Source organism: Xyrauchen texanus, chromosome 28 (assembly GCF_025860055.1).
Source record: "Xyrauchen texanus isolate HMW12.3.18 chromosome 28, RBS_HiC_50CHRs, whole genome shotgun sequence".
Taxonomy (NCBI): domain Eukaryota; kingdom Metazoa; phylum Chordata; class Actinopteri; order Cypriniformes; family Catostomidae; genus Xyrauchen; species Xyrauchen texanus.
In genome coordinates, this window is record NC_068303.1 from 33,659,410 (window position 1) to 33,682,882 (window position 23,473).

General features: G+C 38.6%; 1 protein-coding gene across 1 annotated transcript in view; it reads right to left on the reverse strand.

Annotated features, from left to right (window-relative positions):
- LOC127621751 (ectonucleotide pyrophosphatase/phosphodiesterase family member 1-like) overlaps nucleotides 1-23,473 on the reverse strand; it is a 66,825-nt gene that overhangs the window by 32,128 nt on the left and 11,224 nt on the right. Inside the window, exons 4-16 of the mRNA XM_052095468.1 lie at nucleotides 22,431-22,556; nucleotides 19,590-19,650; nucleotides 16,117-16,214; nucleotides 15,395-15,474; nucleotides 11,764-11,883; nucleotides 9,812-9,921; nucleotides 9,608-9,673; nucleotides 9,447-9,519; nucleotides 9,190-9,298; nucleotides 6,819-6,950; nucleotides 6,622-6,653; nucleotides 6,384-6,511; nucleotides 4,884-4,953 (exon numbers count right to left, since the gene is read on the reverse strand). Of these exons, the coding sequence (XP_051951428.1) occupies nucleotides 4,884-4,953; nucleotides 6,384-6,511; nucleotides 6,622-6,653; nucleotides 6,819-6,950; nucleotides 9,190-9,298; nucleotides 9,447-9,519; nucleotides 9,608-9,673; nucleotides 9,812-9,921; nucleotides 11,764-11,883; nucleotides 15,395-15,474; nucleotides 16,117-16,214; nucleotides 19,590-19,650; nucleotides 22,431-22,556 (1,205 nt within the window). The remainder of the gene's footprint in view (nucleotides 1-4,883; nucleotides 4,954-6,383; nucleotides 6,512-6,621; nucleotides 6,654-6,818; nucleotides 6,951-9,189; nucleotides 9,299-9,446; nucleotides 9,520-9,607; nucleotides 9,674-9,811; nucleotides 9,922-11,763; nucleotides 11,884-15,394; nucleotides 15,475-16,116; nucleotides 16,215-19,589; nucleotides 19,651-22,430; nucleotides 22,557-23,473) is intronic.

The following is a 23,473-nucleotide window of genomic DNA, read 5'->3' on the forward strand; positions in this document are numbered from 1 at the left end:
GAATAGTTCACGCCCAAAATGAAAATTCATTCTTTTCTGTCTTTATTTACTCACTTCTGTGTTGTTCCAAACCCATATGACTTATTTGAATTATTTAACAGAATGTCAATGCTGCTCTGTCCCTGCTCATAATTCACTTTTATTGTATAGAAGAAAAAGTGGCAATGAAAGAGAAAGGTGACCAGGAACAGATCAGTTTGGACATTCTGACAAAACATCTTTAGTATTACCCAAAAACATAATTTTTTTAATAATATGGGTGAGTGAATTAACATTTTTGGAAACAATCCCTTTATTATTGAACCATTTTCTCAGTCTGGTCTACCGCCTTTTCCGTGACAATGGCAACATTTTTGCACACCAAAATCGCGTTCTTCATTACACGTTTGGCTGCAGTTTCCCAGTAAAATGTCCTGCGAGGGGCACCAAAATTGAGTGAAATGATGCTATAATCGGATGAGGTTTTTAAGGTCAATATTAAATACATTTTTGAATGCTGAATCTGAGTTGGATGTTTATATGAGAACAACGCACCTCCTAAACCTAAAACTTTAACTTAAACCTAACCATTGGTGTCTTAAAAGATAAATGAGAGATGAACAAAACAAACATCTTTACTTAAAACCAACACCTAAACCTAACTAGTGTTTTTAGCACATTTACTGAAGAAACCACGTCATTTCGTGTCACTTCAATGGTACTTCGCTTCACTTTCACTTTTGTTTCGAGCGTACTTGGCAGGGTTGAGACTCTATCTGTGAGCCCAAAGTCCAACACGCTATCAAGTGAGCCACCACAGAAGTTAATCACAATGGAATAAGTGTGTTAATGTAGGTGGGTCTGTAATATAACCATTAAAATGTGTCATTTTTCAAATGATGCAATAGAGTAAAAGTGTTTTGATATAATAACATAGCAGGGTGCGAGTAATAGAGCGAAAAATAAGTGTTGTCAAAGTCCTAAACAGCCAAAGTACCTGTGGTTTGTGTAAAAACAACGCATTTAGTGACAATTTCACCAGAAAACTGCAGCAAAATGAAGAGAGCGACATCCAAATGTCAGTTTGCACAAATGTACAGTAATGTTCATTCTTTGAGACTAGATTGCATTTTCTTCAAAAAAATATATTTAGATTTTTTTAATTTTTTAAAGCACTGAGGCTAAACCAGTAATAACTAATAATATAAAAATCGGATGGTTTGTCCTGTAGGCCTACTCTGATGTACTTGAATGGTGAAAGACTAAAATCTCCAAAACTGTTTGTAAAGACTAAAAACAGTTTAAATAACATTTCAAATAAGCAATGAAATGACAACAATGGTATTGTTATGACTTGTGTGAAGCAGGAGAAGGCAGGTGGGTGTTTTGGATCCAAATGCAGTTTTATTTGGGACTACACAAGGTAAACAAACTCAGGAACAAAAGAAAGGGTCCACGATGGGAAAAAGAAACTAAAACATGAGGTGACATACAAGGGTGAACAGGGAGCGAACATCCACGAGGGGCGGGGATAACCTAGAACGAACAAACAGGCAAACATAAACAGCAGGGTTATACCGCACGAACCAGGGTTACCCTCGAACGGACCAGCGAACTGCAGGGAACAAGAACGAAGAACACATGAGAGCTTAGACAACGAAAGGACGAACAGGCAACGTCAACGCACGACAAAGGGAAGGGAAAACAGCAGGGTTTAAATAAGGAGTCACGGTAATGACAAAATGACGGACAGGTGCGGACAATAACACAGTGACGGGGCCGGAAAAGACGGGAAGAAGGGAAGTGTAGTTTTTCACAGAGACAGTGAAACACGAGCGGACAACAAGGAAGACATGACAGGAAGCGTGAGCGGTGAGACAGAAAACCCTGAGCGGACAACAAGGGAGCGTGATACGGAATGTGATAAGGGAAAACGGAAAACACGGGACGGACAACATGGGATCGTAACATAGCCCCCCCTCAAAAGGACCGGATTCCAGACGGTCTAAAGAAACCAAAAAACAACAAAACACAAAATGTTCCAGGCGAGGGGGGCTAGAAGTGGGGGAGAAAAGACAGACCAAAAGGGGCACAAGGGACACAGAGACAGACCAAGGATCCACAAGGGAAACAGAGACAGACCAAAGAGGCACAAGGGACACAGAGACAGACCAAGGTTGCACAAGGGGCAATTAGGCAGTCCACGGGGGCACAAAGGGCAGACAGGCAGACCAGGGAACCCGAGAGGGCAGACTGGCGGACCAGGGAGGCCGAGAGGGCAGGCAAGTAATCTCTGGGGGTGTGTGAAGGGAACCGGGTCAGGTGGCCTGGGGGGTGTCCACCGGGTAGGGACAGGTTTAGGTGGTCTGGGGGACGGCCACAATAGGGGGACAGGTTTAGATGGCCCGGGAGCTGGAGGCATGGCAAGGGCCGGTTCTGGAGGCCTGGGAGGTGGCCACAAGGCAAGGGCCGGTTTAGGTGGCCTGGGAGTTGACCATGCTATGGGGACAGGTTTGGGTGGCCCGGGAGCTGGCCACAAGGCAAGGGCCGGTTCGGGGGGCCTGGGAGGAGGAGTGGCCACTGGGGGAGCTGGCGGAGCCAAGGTGGACTTCTGAGGCGGAGCAGTCATGGCCTTGGGTGGCAGCGCCAAAGGAGGCGTAGGCAAGGACGCTGGAGACCCTGGGGGTGGAGCAGAGACAGGCAGAGCCTTGGTAGACTCAGGCGGTAAGGCCTTGGGCAGGTCAGGAGGCGGAACAGTGTTGGGCGGAGCCAAGGGAGGCGATGGCGTAGAAGGCTCAGAAGGCGGAGCTGGTGGAGCCACTGGAGGCGGAGCCGACAGGTGGCGAGGGCGAAGAAGGCTCTGAAGACGGAGCCAATGGAGGCTTCGGAGGCGGAGCCGGGAGAGGCTCGGGAGGTGGAATTGAAGGAGGTTCAGGAGGCGGAGCCGAAGGAGGCGAGGGCGAAGAAGGCTCTGAAGGCGGAGCCAAGGGAAGTTCAGGAGGCGCAGCAAAGAGTACCTCTGGAGGTGGAGCCGAGGAAGGCCTAGAAGACGGGGTTGAGGAAGGCGGAGCCAAGGATGGCTCAGGAGGCCCAGGAGGCGGAGCCGTGGGAGGCTCTGGAGGCTGAGCTGAGGAAGGCTCAGGAGGCGGGGCCGAGGAAGGTGACTTGAGAGGCGGAGCCCTGGGAGGCTCGGGAGGAGGAGCCCAGGAAGACTCGAGAGACGCTGGCTCTAGGACGGGCACGGTCCTGGCTACTGGCGCTTGGACAGGGACGGTCGAGGCGACGGGCGCTGGCTCAGGGACGGTCGAGGCGACGGGCGCTGGCTCGCAGACCGGGGCAGGCGTGGGCTCTGGCTCGCAGACCGGGGCAGGCGTGGGCTCTGGCTCGCAGACCGGGGGGGCTGACGTGGCAGGGAGCGCCAGGGACGACTGGAGAGTCTCCGCAGTGGATGGTGAGGTAGGGTCCTCCTTGGAAACGCCCACAGTGAACGGAGAGCCGCACAACAGTAGGGTCGCCTCCAGGAGGTCGCGGAGGGTCCAGCCGCGCGTCGTCTGAGGCAACTGCTCTTTCAGGGAAGGGTTCAGGTTATCTCGGAAGAAGACCACCAAGGCAGAGTCCAGGAAGTCGGAGAGGCTTGCCAGAACAAGGAAATCTTGAATGTGGTCTTCTAGGGGACGGTCCCCCTGTCGCAAACAGAGCAGCCGGTAGTTTGCCCGCAAAACTGCTGGATCCATTGTTGGTCGTGCGTTCTGATATGACTTGTGTGAAGCAGGAGAAGGCAGGTGGGTGTTTTGGATCCAAATGCAGTTTTATTTGGGACTACACAAGGTAAACAAACTCAGGAACAAAAGAAAGGGTCCACGATGGGAAAAAGAAACTAAAACATGAGGTGACATACAAGGGTGAACAGGCAGCGAACATCCACGAAGGGTGGGGATAACCTAGAAGGAACAAACAGGCAAACATAAACAGCAGGGTTATCCCGCACGAACCAGCGAACTGCAGGGAATAAGAACGAAGAACACATGAGAGCTTAGACAACGAAAGGACGAACAGGCAACGTCAACGCACGACAAAGGGAAGGGAAAACAGCAGGGTTTAAATAAGGAGTCACGGTAATGACAAAATGACGGACAGGTGCGGACAATAACACAGTGACGGGGCCGGAAAAGACGGGAAGAAGGGAAGTGTAGTTTTTCACAGAGACAGTGAAACACGAGCGGACAACAAGGAAGACATGACAGGAAGCGTGAGCGGTGAGACAGAAAACCCGGAGCGGACAACAAGGGAGCGTGACACGGAACGTGATAAGGGAAAACGGAAAACAACACGGGATCGTAACAGGTATCATATATTTTGAATATTCAGCTCAAATCACACTAAAAACTGTTTTCAAGCTGGTATAAAATAAACAAAAGGCTAAATGGCTCTGAAAGGCGGGACTTCCATTTCTAATGCATTTTTATACTTTTTTATATGCATTTGTCATTCTCCAGTGTTTATTATTTTTCAGTGTATCTGGTGTTAGTCAGCTGATATAAAATGGGTTATTTCTTGATTTTTGTTCTTTCTTTTCTTTTTCTAACATTTTGCTTTATTCATTTAAAAATGACTGCGAACAATACAGTTTACTCAAAGAAGATGATCCTGATGTTATTACAACAGTTACAGTAGGCATGTGGATTGATATTGCTATTCTACTGAAGTGAATGGTTTATGAATACTGTCCATGACATTCTGCTCATGAGAATTGAATCACACACAAGTTGCTTTATAAAAAAAGTGTCTGCTAAAAGTATTTATGTATTAAAATATGACTGTGCTGGCACATGTGCAATAAACACATTTATTTATTTAATACAAGGCATGCATATTTGGAATACAACAGTGTTTTAAACACCAACCTGCATGTTCTTGAAGACATTATCCGAGCCATGAAAGCCACCGCTGCAGTATTTAACTTCACTTGGTTGCCTGTGAACCAGGTTGAGAAGAGGGGAAATAAAAAATCATATAAATTCTGTACAAAATTAATGAAGAACAAAAGTGACAGTGAGTCAATGAAATATAACCATGAGAAACAAACATCATGATCAATGTGCAGGGTTGGGCAGTAACGGAATACATGTAAAGAGAACAATGGATTTAAAATACAAAATATTAGTAGCTGTATTACATTACTGTTACAATTTAAATGGTTGGTAATCAGAATACAGTTTAATTCCTAAAGTATTTTGATTAATGATGCGATCCGAGGTGTGTATGAACAGTGTTTGCAAGCAAGTTTGGAGCAGCAGAAACAGTTAAACTAGTGAACGTTTAGCTTTATGCTAAGCTAAAATGCTATTTCTAGCCCTTTTACATGCACCTGCTAACAGGCACAATTGTATTTTTCTATGAAGAAAATCCATGCTAGATAAGACCTTTAATATTTGGGCAATTTATTATTATTATTATTATTATTTTGCATTTGTTGTTTTTTTATTATTATTATTGGGGGTTTTTTGGGTGGGGGGTATTAGATTACATTACTGACGACGAGTAATCTAATGGAATATGCTACAAATTACATTTAACAACATGTAATCTGTAATCTGTAGTGGAATACATTTTAAAAGTAACCCTCCCAACACTGTCAATGTGACCCAAAAAGCGTACTCTTAAATATACACATTCCTATGAGTGAAACTAATAAGTCTACTAATAATATTCAACTTTTAGTTAGCATTTACAAATTGAAAGGTTTACAAATTCATCAGCAACTTCAAATGTCTGTGAGTATAATCTTGAACTTTAAAAAAGAAAATCAAAATTATGAATGAAATAGAGCACTTTATCCAAGAAATTGGTAACTCTTTACAACAAAAAATGAACAACTGTATAAATTAACATCAACCAAGATTAATTAATGCTGTTACAATAGGCTATGTTCATGATACCTAATGCATTACTAATGTTAACAAATATAACCTAATTGTAAAGATAAAATTCTGCAATTATTTATCAACCCTCGTGTCGTTCCAAACCTGTATGCTGTAATTATTTCCATGGAACACCAAAGTAGAATTTTTTTTAAGAATATTTATGTAGCCCCATCATACAATGACAGTTCCTAGAAACATAAAAGCACTACAAATTTGTCAATCCAACTCATGCTCCATATTCTAAACCCTCTGAAGTGTGAGCAACAGACCCAATGTAAATTATTCACAGATAATCTTTGATAATCTCACATCTGCCGAAGCTTGCGTCTAGCCCACGTTTGCATTCAGATTTAAAAATATCAAACCGATGACATTGACCTCACAATGGCATTGGTTCTCTCATGTGACCTTCACTATAGGACATCATTTGACATAACAAGCATCAGATGTGTTTTATACAAGTCAGAAGCACAAACTTACAATGCTGCTTGCCACTGCGGCTTCATGTAGAGATGTGCTCTCTCGATACGTATATTATTTGCAAAGTGAAGCCGTTTGGGCAGGTGCTCCTTGAGATAGGGCCGCATCGGCTGATCAGATTCCACACACTTCGAAACACAAGAATTTCACGAGGTGAATCCGAGACTGTAGGTTACAATGAGATTAAGTAGAAGATATGGTCAATACATAGTGTAGAGATGTTGTGACTGGGTCATACCGAAAGGCTTTTCACCAGACCTTCATAATCGACTGCCAGATGAATAGAGGAACAGAGAAGGGAGAGATCATTTATGTTTTCACTAATGTGAGGATTACATACATTTAAATATCATTACTGAAATCATTATTTTTATACATCCAAAAGAGACTCAAGTGCAAATGTGTGGTGGGAAGACGTTTTTAGAATTGGCTTACAGGTGAAGAACTCATCAGGCAAACGTCTGGGCCGGACTCTTCCTGCTGGGCCTTGGATGACGGTGATGTCATTAATGTTTTTTAGATATCTTGAAACGTATGCAGCTTTCTCACATGATGCTTCTTCCATCCCTGCATTTTTATAGACAAACAGCAGAAATTAACTTCGATTTTGCACAGCCTGATCTTAAGAAAATGACGTGACAGTGGCGACATTTTTGCAAAATGACATATGTGGATCATGGCATGTATCAAGGCCGCTCCGTGGTGAAAGCAAGTTACATTTTCTCACAAACTGATGAGGCTTTTAAGGTTAATGTTCTATCGAGATTTAAATCTACAAAGCCCTACCCTAAACCTAACCGATAGTGTCATAAAAAGCAAATCTGAGATGATGCTTCCATGACACTTTCAGAATTTAGGGTAACAAATTAAATTAACGTTCCCTTTGGTAATGGTTTATTAATAGCTAATTATTAAGCTACAAATGCATGATAAATCATTTATATTCTGTTATAAAAACATGCTTAAAAGGAAACTCATTTGTAATACCTGTCTCTAGGAAGCCTTCTTACACCACCTATTATTAATTCTTAATAACAGATTTTCAACATTAGTAACCTATGAAAATGTAACTTACATGTTATTAATGATTAATAACACTTATTTAAAATTAGTTAGCCATGAAAAAGTAACTTACATGTTATTAATGCTTAATAACTAAGACAAGGTAAGTTATGACACCACTCAGAGTAGCACCATTCTTTTGACAAAAACATGACAAGGCATATAACAACACAAATGAGTCAAGACATTACATTAATTAATATAAACACAAAGCAGACAGAAGCAACATAACATGACATAATTCCTCCATTTAATCTCATTCAATGAATTAATTTTTGTCTGAATAGCAAAATAAATCATGAATTAGAGCATTTCTGTTTTTGATTATTACATGTGTGAATAAATGCATTTATTAAGCATTTATAACATGTTAGTTAAAATGCTCACTATTTGGCAAGTATTGCCTTAATGTCACTCTTTTAAGTCATGTTGTTATAACCACATATTAAGGATCTATATAGCATTTGTAAATTACTTGTTAGTCATTAATAAACCCTTAACAAAGGGTTTATTAATGTAGTTACTGAATTCAAAGTCTGATTTATCCAATTCATAATGTGTTTTAGACCATTCAAAACATGATTTTTTCTCTCTCACTGAAGTGTCAAAGATAGCATATAATTAGCTTTTGGCTGACAGTAACAGCTTACAATTTAACTAATTGAAGATCAGTGATGTAACTGAACTGCGGTACATCAAAACACACAAGCTCAATACGCCTTCACAATTACTCCAACCACAAAAGCAGAGTGACAGAGTGATTAAGAAACTAGAGTCAAAATTAGTATGTAAGCAAGCCTTATGGTGTACTTCAAGGGCAGGAGACACATGGGGCTACCCCACACGCCTTTAATTTGGCCCAATCACAAATGAAGGCAGACTTCAAGCAGATGTCACTGCTCATGAACTTCTCTGCCCATGCATAGAAGCATAATTGAAAGCTAAAAGACAATCAAGGAAAGAACTTTGAAGGTTTTCTCTTTAAATAATGTAATGACTGATGTGAGATAAATGCTTTATGGGATACTGTCTATATCTAATCCTTAAATTTCCCAACAAAAACTTCTGTCCATCTTGGTACGAACATCTAACATGACCAGACTTAATAACTCTGTAATAGCACTAGCTAAAATGGTTTTAATGTACACTGGCGGCCAAAAGTTTGGAACAATGTACAGATTTTGCTGTTTTGGAAGGAAATTGGTACTTTAATTCACCAAAGTGGCATTCAACTGCTCCCAAAGTATAGTCAGGACATTACTGATGTAAAAAACAGCACCATCACTACTTGAAAAAAGTCATTTTTGATCAAATCTAGACAAACCCCATTTCCAGCAGCCTTCACTCCAACATCTTATCCTTGAGTAATCATGATAAATTGCTAATTTGGTACTAGAAAATCAATTGCCATTATGTCAAACAGTTGAAAGCTATTTGGTACATTAAATGAAGCTTAACTCATCAGTCAATTATTGTTTTGAGGAATGAAGGCTATACAATGCTTGAAATTGCCAATGAACTGAAGCTTTCATACAAAGGTGTCCACTACAGTCTTAAAAGACAAAGGACAACTGTCTCTAACAAGGTCAGAAAGAGATGTGGAAGGCCAGATGTACAACTAAACAAGAGGATAAGTACATCAGAGTCGCTAGTTTGAGAAATAGACGCCTCACATGTCCTCAGCTGACATGATCTTATAAAGTATGGTCTCAAGGTGAAGTGGAAAAAACATAACAGCCCTCACCGTGGTCAGACAGCAGAATCAGGTTGACACATTTGTCCAATTGTCTTTGCTTGAGACCCTCCAACACTAGCCCAATCAATCTGTCAACATTCAGTAAAGCCTCAATCACCTGCAACACAAAGATTACAACACTTTTCTGAATCAAAAACATTTTCTACTTTCCTGTTTAAACATGAAATGCGTCAACACAGGAAGTTCAATGGTGCTTGACAAGGTTTTTCATTCAGTGAAAGTAACTGAAAATAACTTCAGTTTACCTGGCTGCTCATTGGCCCGAATCGATGGCCAGAAGAATCAGGCTCTTCAAAGTACAAGGTGTAAAAGTCTGGCCTAAAAGAGTTTATTTAAAATGGGTCAATGGTTTATTTCAAACTTGACTGTGGATATAAAATAAAAAAAGACAATGGAATAGAATTACCTTTTTCCTTCAGGCAAATGCAACCATTTAAATATGTCTGCCACCCTCTTTTCAAATGGGATTTTACTAAAGAAAGAAACAACAAATGTGTTCTTTGCTCTTTGTGTGTTTCAGAGCCGATTAGAAAACGTTTCTCATAATGGTTTTAAAATCCTGAAATCCAGTCCTCGAAAATGAACATCATGTGATAGTTTAAATATCCACCTGTCATACTTCGTCCAGAAATCTGGGTATTTTCCATTGATTTTCACATCTGATCCAGGCCAGAAGAAAGTTGCCGTTTTAAGTTTGTGTTTCATGGCTGTGAGCCAAACCTAAAGACAATCACAGAAAGTTCTGGATGAGAGAGGAGAGAGGAGATGTTCTGCAGAAAAGATGTGTCTGTTAAAAAATACATATATTGGTGGCATAATAAAAAAATAGCAGCGGTATAATTTACAGAAATCAATATCAGCACAGAAAAGTATGTTTGCCCTTATGAACAGTCAAAACTTCTCCCTTCCTGAAAACATAGCCAAAGGCGTATGCAATGTACTGTTTGTCACAATTGTGCATACACTTCAAACAGCACAACATCTGTACAGGGCTAGTCGTTGCATGCAACTATGTCCACACTTTTCCACTGTAAAACAATACCCCTTTGAATTTAAAAACACCTTTAAGTCAAGCATAGTGATAAGAGAGAGAACGCTTCGGTGTTACACAAGTAGGCCTAACTCGTGCATTCTTTTCCAGAAAAAGTCACGATTTAACATAATTAGTTACTTTCATTAAGAGTAACACATAATGTAACATGTCCTGCTTATGAAAGTGGCTTCAAAAATCATTTGTTCAGATTTTGAGGAATTGGCCAGATTCTGTTTCACCCATTCCTTTGAAAGAACAAATAAAAAGCTATAATTGATTCAGATTCGTGCAAGCACATCTGCAGTCGGAAGCCACAAAGCCATCTTCTGTAATTACTGTAAAAGAAACCTCTCAGGAAGAGAGCATTCATTATATTGTTTTGTCTCAGACAGTTATCTTGTTTTGTCTTAGCAACAACCACCCCTTTTACTTAGCAAATCCCTGTATCTTCCACCAGAACTGAGCTAGATTGGTTGAGAGAAGAAGCTTCAGGATTGAGAGAGTACTTTAAAACTACTGGCGCACAGAAGATATCTGATCACACTCACTTTTGTGGTTTGGTATTCTCATTTTCTCATTCAGCACAAAAACATAGATACCTACTTTGTTATGGTTGTCTGGTTATTGCCACACTTTATGCTTCTAGATATTACCACCTGGGTCACCCCTACAACTTGGCTTTCACCTTTATTGTTAAACCCATCTATGAGACATGCACAAGAACGTTTGTGCCCGCCTCAGTTTCTTCTCACTATACAGTTATCAAAATATTTAAAATAGACATAACCACATTTGACCACTAAATCTAATATCTAAAGAGAATTGAAGGGTTCTAAACTGTGTTTAAAGCTTTCACAATAGAATAGTTCACCCAAAATAAAAATTATCTCATAATTTACTCACCTGCATGCCATCTCAGATGTGTATGAATTTCTTTCATCTGCAAAACACAAACAAAGATTTTTAGAAGAACATTTTAGCTGTGTGGGCCAATACAATGCAAGTGAATGGTGACCAGACCTTTCGAGTAGTTATATATATGACTTCAAAAGTGATACGATAGGTGTGAGTGAGAAACAGGTCAATATTTAAGTCCTTTTTTACTCTAAATCTCCACTTTCACTTTCATGTTCTGAAAGTGAAAGTGAAACTGGAGATTTAAAATGACAAAGGACTTAAATATTGATCTGTTTCTCACCCGCGCTTCAGAAAACATACATTAAAATATTGAAGTCGTATGGATTACTTTTATGCTGCCTTTTTGTGATTTTTGGAGCTTCGCAGCTCAGGTCACCATTCACTTGCATTGTATGTACCTGCAGAGCTGTAATATTCTTCTACAAACTTTGTGTTTATGTTCTGCAGATGAAAAAAGTCACACAAATCTGTGGGTGGCATGAAAAAGAGTAAATGATGAGAGAATTTTATTTTTGGGTGAACTATCCCTTTAAATAATCATGATAGATGTCATCTAAACTCCATAATCACACACCTGTACATTTAGGTTTTATGTGTGTACATATACTCACTGGTTCACCCTGGTACCATGCAGAATTGAATTTCTCTTCTACTCTCAAACTGAAAGAGGCATTGCGAGTGACATCATACATCTTGTTGTCCACAATGCCATGGGATTCTGGATATAGACCCTGCAAAGAAATCATTGTTTGAAAACTTAATTTCCCTAATTAAATAATAATTGTAATGACAAAAACTTGATTCCCAAAGCTTTTTGGTTACATTTAAAAATGTTGGTGTCTGCATTACTAGACAAAGACAACAAAAATAACCATTAACCCTTAAACGCACACCTCGGGACTTTAGATACCTGGGACCTCATTCCACCCCCTGTATCTCATCCATTTTTTGGAGTTGTGCCTAAACCTCTTTAGTATTTAGTACTCTTATTTTGAAGTGTTTCCCCCGGACTACGCTACCCAGTATGCACTGCCCTCATCACTGCCACCTGTTCCTCATTGTTCTCTCCTGTTTTCCATTCCCTCATCAGGCCTTGTATGAATAAATACCCTCTAGTTTTGTTCCTTCTTTGTTGCTGTTTTGAGTTCCCATTTGTTTGTTTGACTGTCATGATTTTTATTAAAGCCTGCCAATAGATCCTACATCTCCAGTCTCATCTCAGCAACTACTCGTGACAGAAGAACTGACACTCCCGACCCAGTCCAGTCCAGGCATTCCGACCCGGTCCCGGCCTTGTGGCCTCCCCCCAGGCCTCCCACCCCAGTCCCGGCCCTGAGGCCACCTCTGAGACCTCCCGACCCAGTCTAAACCCTGAGACTGCCCCCCACCCCAGACCTCCAGACCCAATCCTTACCCTGGGGTTTCCTCCCTGGCCACCTGGTCATCTTCTGGGTCCCCTTCCTCACCTGTATTTTCCTGCCCTCCTCAGCCATCTTTGGGGCACCAGGAGTCACCCCTTAAAGGGGGGGTTATGTCACAGTCTGTCTCCCTCGTGTTTCCTAGGACTCTTATTTTTAAGTGTTTCCCCCGGACTATGTTACCCAGTATGCACTGCCCTCATCGCTGCTATCTGTTCCTCATTGTTCTCACCTGTTTTCCATTCCCTCATTAGGCCTTGTATGAATAAATACCCTCTAGTTTAGTTCCTTCTTTGTTAGTTCTTGTTTGTTCTTTTGAGGTTCCATTTGTTTGTTTCACTGTCATCATTTTGATTAAAGCCTGCAAATAGATCCTACATCTCCCATCTAATCTCAGCAACTACTAGTGACAGTTGCATCTCATGAGATGTCAGTGTGAAAATAATGAATCATATTCTAGATTTGTCCTGATTTTTTGCATTATCTCTTTGATAAATGAAAAATAAAACATCAAAATATACTTTATTTTATTATTTTCTAATTGTCATGAAAATATTTTCAAAATATGACACTATCTGGGCATTTTGTACATCCATTTTCGATAGATAGGTCTCTAAAGACCTCCATATATAAGAGTGTTTGGGAAAATTACTATGCATTTAAGGGTTAAAGATATTCTTTTATGCATCAACTGCTAACAACCTAAATGTAAATCTACAGCACAACAAAAATGAGCAGCTGCAATGAAATCTATATATTAGACACAATGAAGGGGAAGGGGACAAATAATTAGAACATGAAGGTGCATAATCTTAGTTTTGTGGGAACTTGAGGGTGATGATAATGCAAGAAAAATGTATCGAATTATGCAACCAAAGTGTCATGTTCTCTGTTGTCTTTTGTTTTTGTGCTTTTATTTTGAAGTTTAGTTTAGTTCCTGTTTCCTGTTTGGTTTTTGTAGTCCTTTGTAGTTTCATTTTATGATTGGTTTTCCCCTGATTAGTTCTCATTCCCTGATTATTTCCCCCTGTGTTTCTTATTCCCTTGATTGTTCCTTTTTGTATATAAGCCCTTTTAGTTTCCTTGTTTCCTTGTTAGTTCTTGCATGATTTTGATGCTCTGTGTCAGGTCTCCCTTGTTTTGCTTGTTTCTGAGTTTTTCTTTATGTTTCTGAATAAACTGCTGCGCCTAGATCCTCATTCTCCGCCTGCTTCGTCACACAAAGACTGAGCTCTGCTTGATCAGCCGTCAGCTAAATTGAAGAGCAAAGCTAATGAACTGAGCTGGTCCATAAACTACCATGGAACTAATTATAATTAAATAAATATTCCAGGTTCAATACAAATTTGGCTCAACCAACAGCAATTGTGGCATAATATTGATTACCACAAAAATGAATTTTGACTCATCTGTCCTTTTCTTTTAAAAAAAAGCTAAAATCTGGGTTCCAGTGAGGTACTTACAATGGAAGTGAATGGGGACAATCTGTTAGTGTTAAAATACAACTTATTTCAAAACTTTAACCACAAGATGTAAACAATATGGGTGTTAATATGATTTTAGAATGATAAAATCTAACTCACCTTTTCTGTGTAAAGTTATAGCCAATTTTACAACTTCATTGCCATGATCATGTAGTCAACAAACCCCAGAACGGCTGAAAGAATTTCGATTTAAACAACTTCACAGCTTAAATAATACACAAGCTTTAACAGAAGAATTGATGCTTTTATAAAATTATAATCTTCACATTTCTGCCTTTAACATTTCTGACCCCATTCACTTCCATTGTAAGTGCCTCCATTTTTTTAAAAAAGAAAATGGATGGACGAGTCGAAATATATTTTTGTGGTAATGTAAGCGCAGCGTATTTCTAGCGGGAAGACTAGCAGCTGTTCATCATCGCACCATTAGCTAGGTAACTCCCAGCCAATCACATGTAAGCCATTGCTTTATAAGTCTGCTCACAATCTATCACATTGCTGTTTCAGTGTAGCTAACACGGCAACCTCCACCACCCCACCACCACCAGTTGAGTCCCGTCCTGCATGGGGTTAGGCTCCTCGCCCCTGCCTCTTATCTCCAGCAGGATATGACGGTTCTGAGTACAACTTCTTCGGACCGGCAGACGGGGCCTACGCCAAAGCCAGACATTACTTTTCTGTTGTATATTCATCAAATAAATGCCATCTTTAATCTCACTCAAGTCTGAAAGTCTTTCTGATAAAAATGAACATTATGCCAAAATGCTGTCTATTGTGATATAAATTATGATACATTCTGAGACTCTCAGCCTAGAAACTGCGAAAAATCACAAAAGCAATCTAGCCAAAAATGTACATTTTTTTTTCTTCAGATTTTTCAGATTTGACATTATACAGTATATCTCTGGGTGTAAATAAGGTAGCTCCAAAAAAAACTGCTTTCGTTTTGTTCCCAATCATGTCAGCTGTATCTGAGAAAACATTTGTGTTCATATGACAAAGCAATTAATAGTTATAGCATTACAAATATAATTTATCAGTGTCCAAAAACGTCTCCAAGTGTCCAAAAGCCTCTCCAAACAAATAAAACAATAATTGTCCATAAGAACTAATTACACATGCAAACACAAACAATGACTAAAGGTCTGCATAGGACGCAGACATGATTTTAATAATGAGATTTCACAGAATGAGTGCCATTTGATTCAATGAAGCCGGCAGGCCCCTCCGAGCTTAAAGGGTTAACCATGCAAACATGTTACTGTGATTACATTTTGACATGTACAGTATGTGTAGCTTTTTATGAACAATTAGTGGGTTAACTTCTACCTGTCACTTACTGTCACTATGGTGTAATGATTTGGGAAGGTCTTGGTAGGATAAGCAGGCCGCATATATGGCGTTGAGGTCCCACATTTCCCTGTTGAAACAAGTTGCGAGGTTAATTCATATCAGGACAGAAATCTATTAGGGAATGCTGTATGAACTGCTGGAATTTACCTTCACAGAAGCCCACATAAGGGAATGAGAATTATAACATCTTGTAGACTTTTTTCAAATGTTCTGTGCCTGATTGGATTTCCCCCAATTCTGGATGCATTTTAACAGTGCACCCTTGTTAAATGCTTGCACAACCAATTATGAAAAGTCCTTTTTAGGTAAGTCTGGTCACTCAGTGACCATATGATCAATGCCTCTGGGCACCTATAAGGTTCTATGCAAGTAAAGCTAGTAACTACTTGAACTACTAAAGACCAAAATCTCCAAAAGGTCAAGATTATGATGAAATAACATATATCTAATCGCTATAAAATGCAACAACAAAGGTTTCATGAGCTTAAGTTACATTTTCAGGCTGCTACAGCTATTGTCCAGCTAGATACACTGTTAAACTACTATAAAAATGCAAAACAGGATTTGTGGAGAACAGTTTCGTACCATAATTATTAAGATTATAGTAACAAATATTTGAAGTATCTAATGGTTTCTGTAGGTTTTAATAGAACAACTCCATTTATTGAGCTAAAAAAGTCAAACTTTAGATTGAGTTTATGTGACATACTGAGTTTGTTGATGACAGGAAGCATGTTGCTGTATGCTTTCATGTATCCTGCCCTGAATCCATCCAGAGACAACAGGAGCAGCGGCGGTTTAGAAAATCTTGAGGGAAAAGATTCATGTTTTTTATCAAATATGTGCTTTTCATACCATGCAAAAACAAATGTAACTTCTCCTTTTAGTTGAACACTAGAGTACTCATGCTTGGTTAAAAATAGCATTGGAACATGAGCAATGTTTCAACCAGAGAACAGCTGATGTACATTTTTGGCTATGTTGGTAATCGCATACTACCTTACTTTTCTTACTTTTGCAGAAGGAAATAGTATTTATACTGTGTGCACTCGACACAGTGTGCACATTTCTATATGAAAAGTATACTCAGATGATCTACTACATTTGCCAAAATGAGCACTACAACAGAGCTTTCTACTTGACCTTCCATTTCTATTTCGTTGAATGAACCACGAGTATCACCCGTGAATTGCAACATTTATTTCTTGACTCATTAGCTGACCAAACTGCTACAGTTTTGCTAAATTTTTTCCAAGAACTAAACGGCACTCCTTAAATTAAACGGAAGTGTTTTAATAGACATGCTTTAACAATAGAAAATCACATGAACATTTTGTCCTCAAAAGGCCACACTATAAAGTTAGTGACCTATCAAACTCTCATTAGAGACCTATCAAATCCAGCCATCCTAAACCATTCACATAAATATCCTTCAACTGCAAAGCTTGCCTTTAGAAAGAGCGAAGGGAATTATCCATAAAACCTTAGCTCAATGTATTGTCAGACCATTCAATTTCAAAGTACTATAAATTAAAATAATAAGACCCTCCAGGGCCTGATTTAATGTATAGGTCCACTGTAATGTAATGTGCATATATCCCAAACATCCAAATTATTTGGAGTGTCAATGTTTTTCTCAATGTTTTGCATTCCCCTACATAGTAATCATACATTCAAGTCCAAAAGAAGCATATGGCTCATTAAATTGACTATTCATATTAATGCCAATGAACGGCATTATGGGCAAAGCTGAATGTATTTTAGTTTATTGTAGCTAATGGAAAAGACAACATTGACAAAACAGTCCATTTACTCAGATTCAGACATAAACACACACGCCTAAACATTTCTCTGTGCATCGAAATCAAAAACAGTGGCAAGAAAAAGTATGTGAACCCTTTGGAATTACCTGCATTCATGTATAATTTTGGCTTAAAATCTGGTTTGACCTTCATCCTAGTTACAATAATGAACAAACGCAATCTGTTTTAACTAATAACACACAAATTATTGTACTGTTCTTATACATCATTCAAACATTCACAGTGTAGGTTGGAAAAAGTATGTGATGCCCTTGGCTAATGATGTCAACAAAAGCTAATTAAGAGTCAGGAGTTAGCAAACCTGACATCCAATTAATGAAACAATATTAGGGAACATGCCTCGCAAAAAAGAGATCTCAGAAGTTCCACAATCAAGAATTGTTGCTTTGCATAAAGCTGGAAAAGGGTTACAAAGTCATCTCTAAGAACTTTGATTTTCATCTGTCTGCAGTTAGACAAATTGTCTATAAATGGAGACGATTTAGTACTGTGGCAACTCTCCTTAGAAGTGGCTGTCCAGGCAAGATGACTCAAAGGGCACACTGCAGGATGCTCAATGAGGTAAAAACCATAGAGCAATAGCCAAAGACTTGAAGGAATCATTGGAACTGGTTAACATCCCTGTTCATGAGTCTGCAATAGGAAAAACATTAAACAGGCATGGTTTCCATGGCAGAACACAACAAAGGAAGCTGCTGCTTTCCAACTAAAACATTGCTACATGTCTGAAATCTGGCAAAGACCACCTTGACACTCCACAACGCTACTGGGAAAATGGTTTGTGGACTGATGAAACTAAGGTTGAATTGTTTGGGAAGAACACACAGAACTAAGTAATACATAAAAAGGGCACTGCATACCAACATGAAAACATCATCCCAACAGTGAAGTACTTTTTCTTGTGTCTGCATTGCTGCTTGGGGGCCTGGAATGTTTACCATCATTGAGGGAAAAATGAATTCCCAAGTTAACCTACAGGATATTTTCAGGGTGGCTGTGCACCAGCTGAAGCTCAGTAGAAGTTGGGTGATGCAGCAGGACAATGACCCTAAATATCAACGTAAATCCACTACAGAATATCTTCATAAAAACAAAATCCACTTTTTGGAGTGGCCCAGTCAGAGCCCAGACTTTAACCCAATAGAGATGCTGTGGAATGAACTCAAGAGAACCATTCACACCAGACATACTAAGAATATTGCTGGGCTGAAGCAGTTCTGTAAGGAAGAATGGTCCAAAATTCCTTCCGAATGTTCTGCAGATCTAATTCGCAGCTACCAGAATCTCTTGGTTGAGGTTAATGCTGCCAAAGGAGGATCGACCAGTGATTAAATCCAAGGATTCACTTACTTTTCCACAGCACTGTGAATGTTTAATGGGATGTGTTTGATAAAGACATGATAAATTATAATTGTTTGTGTGTTGATAGCTTAAGCACATTGTGTTTGTCTGTGATTTTATGAACAATTAATAGTGTTGTCAGCTGATTAAACATTTGAATCGCTATTAATCGGATAATTTTGTAGTTAATCACGATTAATCGCAGATTTTGAAAGTGCTGAAATTTGACAGTATATATACTTCTTTTTATGTTCAAATTTATTTATTTTCATCTTAGGAAAGAAAACAAAACAGTATGTAACAATATAATGCTTTACTAACATTTTCCAAACAAAGCCTTCCACAGTATAAAGATAGAAATGCACTAAAATATCACCTGTTCAAGTAACATTAAACGTTTCCCAAAGTCTAAGTGGGAGTTTGACTAATTGAAAGAACTAGTCTCACCATAGGTTGCATAGGTTGCATATTCATTGCAATGGGCATTAAATGTCTTAATAATTAATTTACCTTATACAGGCTGAAAAATACATGATTTCTGTCACGAGTCCCATCTGGGCTTTATTTGTACATCAAATGACACAGAAGCGGTATTGTGTGTATATGTTGTGAAGTATGTGTCAGTGTAATGACTCCGGGCGGACACTTTACAAATGTTCCGCACTTCCAACCAGTGTTTATGCTTGTTTATGCTAAATTAAGAGTAAATGTGTTAATCACGATTAAGTCAAATTAACGTGTTAAACTTTTTTATTTAGCTCTGCACGCAACTATATATAGATTCCCTTTTCAAAGGAGACAATTCTACTTTTATAACAAAGTTGAAAAAAAAGAGATTCTCTTAGAGATGTGGAGGATAACAAAATAAACACAAGCATAAACTTGCATTAAATGCACTAAAAGTTTTGGATGATTAAGGGGTTTTAAATATATGGCGGCAATTCCCAAGTTACGTGACCCTAAATTAGACAAGTTATGCTCTTTTCAACAGTCTCGTATATAAACATAAATCTGTTACCCAGCAGGACACTGAGGAGTCTTTATTTCCTCACAATCCTCTTCAAGCCAAGTTTTTGCACCTGTGAAACAAAACAGAAACAGAAAGACAGTATTAATAGCTCTTTTGAAACTCTGGTCAGGTGTATGCTATTTTGCCATTTCATTTTCTAAAGTTAGCATCAATGAGGAACATTTGGGTGAGGAATAGGGTTGAAATGATGGCCACAGAATCACAATAACATTACACTTCCATTTTCAGACATAATCAATCAAGAATGAATGCCAAACTTCAGGAACACAGCCTTTCTAACCGTCTAATGGCATAAACAATTGGATCCAGGCAACATAGTCCAGGCAGTATTTCGAGTGAAATGAATTAGCTGCCAGCAGGTTATGGTACTGACAACAAGGCTGTGATTGTGCAGATAAACATTGAGTCAAACCATTCCTGAAATTATGAGCAGACACTATTTTGTTTATTACACAGTATCATGTATGACCAATTTTTGTGTTCAGAAGGTTTTAAGAGCAGACATAAGTGCTGATCCAATGCATACATTGCATCTACACCCAGAAATCTTAAGCTTTAACACAAATATTCAGACATGAAATATGTATGTCACTGTCAGCCATTCAGTACAACACACCCAAAAAAGAAACGCTCCCTTAAATACGAGGTGAATAGTGAAAATATTTAAAAGAATAACAACTGCCAATGAAAATAAAGTTTAGAAACTTCACTGCTCTTTATCCTGCTGAGTAGAGATGAGCTCCAGGACCAAGCAACTTCAAAGAGAAATCCTAGCGATCCATCACCAGATTCACAGGCTTGCCACAAAACAGATGTTCAAAGCTAAATAAAAACTTAAGCAGATGTAATGCCACCCTCTCAATTGCAAGATGACCAAATAGCAAGATATGAAACAATAAGACAAGAAACAAAGTTGCAATTCTAAGATTTAGGTCTCTTTTATCGTGACCACGCTAGGTGCAGCGCAACGTGCAATGACTGTGCGCAACATCTTATTTAATTTGCATGAGTGCACTAATTCAAAGTGAAAACTTTGTGCCAGTGTGAAAATGCAAGTGGCTATCTGTGGGTGTATGCGTGCAAACTGTGGGTGTATTGTATGTTAATGTTTGCAGAGAGATCCTGAGAAATAGGTCAAGACAGTTCAGAACCACGTCTGTTTTCAGCGCAAAGTCTAAAATCAGTTCCTCTATTTGTAGTTTTGAGATTCCACCAGCATGTGTTAATAAAGTTTAAGTACAAACTCTGAAAATATAGTGGAACATCAAATGATGTTCCTGATGATCACTGTTGTAGCCGTTTTATGAAACAAAAATGTATGAGATTTGTGTTAATCTTTTAGAGGTCATGGTTTCTTTTTAATTATAACTATTATTATTATTACTATTATTATTAGTATTAATATTGTTATTATTATTATTGTTGTTATTGTTGTTATTATTATATTATTATTATTATTACTATTATTATTATTATTATTATTAGGTTTATATTTACAATTGTATTTCTGAACTGATTTGTATTTAAATGTTTCCACCTGTTGTCGTAAAGTGATTTTTAAGTCACTGCAAAAGAGGCCGGTGGAAGAAGAAGGAGAGGGGTTAAATAGGATTTTTTTTGTTTGTTGTTATTTTGATTATTTTTTTGTTTCTTTTGATGTGTAATTTGAATTTAGAAATATTATTGGTTAAATTTCTTTGTGTTACAATATATGATTTACAATTTTATAGCAAAATCAACCGGTAGAACTAAAGTATGTCCAAAAATGAACAGCCTAATCTTGAAGGCAAATACAATCACTGTTAATACTAGCCAGGATTTGTGTGTCACTTGATCAATATCATTAATAATACTTACATTCTCTATAATTTAATGGAGCCTAAAAATCCTGATGAGAATCCACATTTTCCATGCGTATAAAAGGAGTATGCCACTGTCAAAGAAAAATGCCTGACATTCAACAAGGACATAGTTAATGCATAAGAGATAACATAGATATTTCTATTCTTCTAATTCATTGCATACAGTCCATTTACACTAACAACTTCTTATGAATGTGCTGTATTTGTTTATATCGCTGGTGCTTGACAGGGAATGGACTATAAAATAGGACGCAGACGGTGAAATAACAGAGAAAATTCCCAGGAATGGAATTAATTTGACCCAGCCCATTAGAACATTGCACGTGCAATATCGCCAAACCCACTGGCTTCTAGATGCACATGAAAATGCACATGAAAAACCAAAACTTCATGGCAATGCTCATTGACTTGCGCCTATGGCGTATCTTGTATTTGCGACCCCTGAAGTTGCAAATACAAGAAAAAGTTGCAATTCTGAGAATAAGCACACCATGTGCACTGCAGTAAAGCGATGGCAAGTATACAACATCAAAGCTGTTATGAGGTGTTCAAAAGGCACTGTTAATACTGAGGAGGGGCCAGGAACAGATACCACTTCTCATTTCTTTGTTTATTTTACATTGTGGTAATAGTCACTATTACACATTCAAGTGTTATTCATCAATATCAATTTTATATTTGCAGTGGCTTGTTTTTGGGTGACAGTTGCCCATTGACCTGGCCATTATTCAGCTTTGATTTCATCCCTCTATAGCACAAGTGGTCCCTGCAATGATATGATCATTTGTCTACGAAACCTTCCAGTGACATTGCTATCAAACTGAACATCAATAGAAATGTACAAGAACTCTATATATTAAAGTAAACAAGAGAATGGAAGGATTTATAGGATTTTAGGATTTTTAGGATTTTATAAAAATTTATGGAAATTATGAGACTGGAATAAAAAGCAAAGCATGTTATTTACCTTCACATGTGCTCTTGTAGTTTGAACAGCAGTCACCCACTTTGACACAATCTGCAGAGCAGGAACAGAGGCTGTTTGTCAAGCGGTCCTCACCACAGCGGAATTTCGAGCAAGTCCAGCGTTGACCTGAAAGTCAAAGACGAATGATGAATGGTGGGATTAAGAATTATGAGAGAGGTGGAACTAGGACGATCACTATACAGTTCACTCAAAAAGGACATTGTCATCTACTCATCCCATTGGCGCTGGAATGACTTTTGAAGGGGGTAGGTTGTGACATCATGACAACAACATTCCGAAATTAACATAGCCAAATTATACTTCCAACATTATCAAAATCCCAGTGACTTGACTAGTTATTTATCAACATACACAGTTTGAATGCTGGCGTAATCTAACTAAGGAGATTCAAATCTGTTTCCGCACCACCGGTACAGAGAGAGAGAGAGAGAGAGAGAGAGAGAGAGAGAGAGAGAGAGAGAGAGAGAGAGAGAGAGAGAGAGAGAGAGAGAGAGGCTGGCATACACTTGTCATTATATTCACAGTTCACAGAGACCTTTGATGAGGCAGCTGTCTTTGATTTCGGATATTACTGGAACACTAAATTTGTCCAACAGCATGTTCTTGTGTATGGGACCCTTTTTTATGTGTCTATTGTGTCTATTTGCATTTAACAATATTACACAAGCACAATATGCCCTGTGTTTTATACCATTTTTAAAAAACAGCATATTGCATTTGACATTGTGTGACTTGAAGATGTAAGGGTTAAAGTTATTTCCTCATCCCCTTTAATAGGATACAAAGTAATATTTGTTAATCCTACTTTGTCTAATTCTGCTGACTTTATGACTGATCTTCAATATGAATCTGGTCTTAATGTGAATTAAGTCAAATGTCCCTTTTGAAAAAAAGAATAAAACGAAACCACTGTTATTTTACTTTATGGCTTGATAACGTTGTGCAAACAGTATATGGTCATTCTACGACATTCATAGAAGTCATATGATGCAAGATATAACTACTTACATAAACATCTGGAA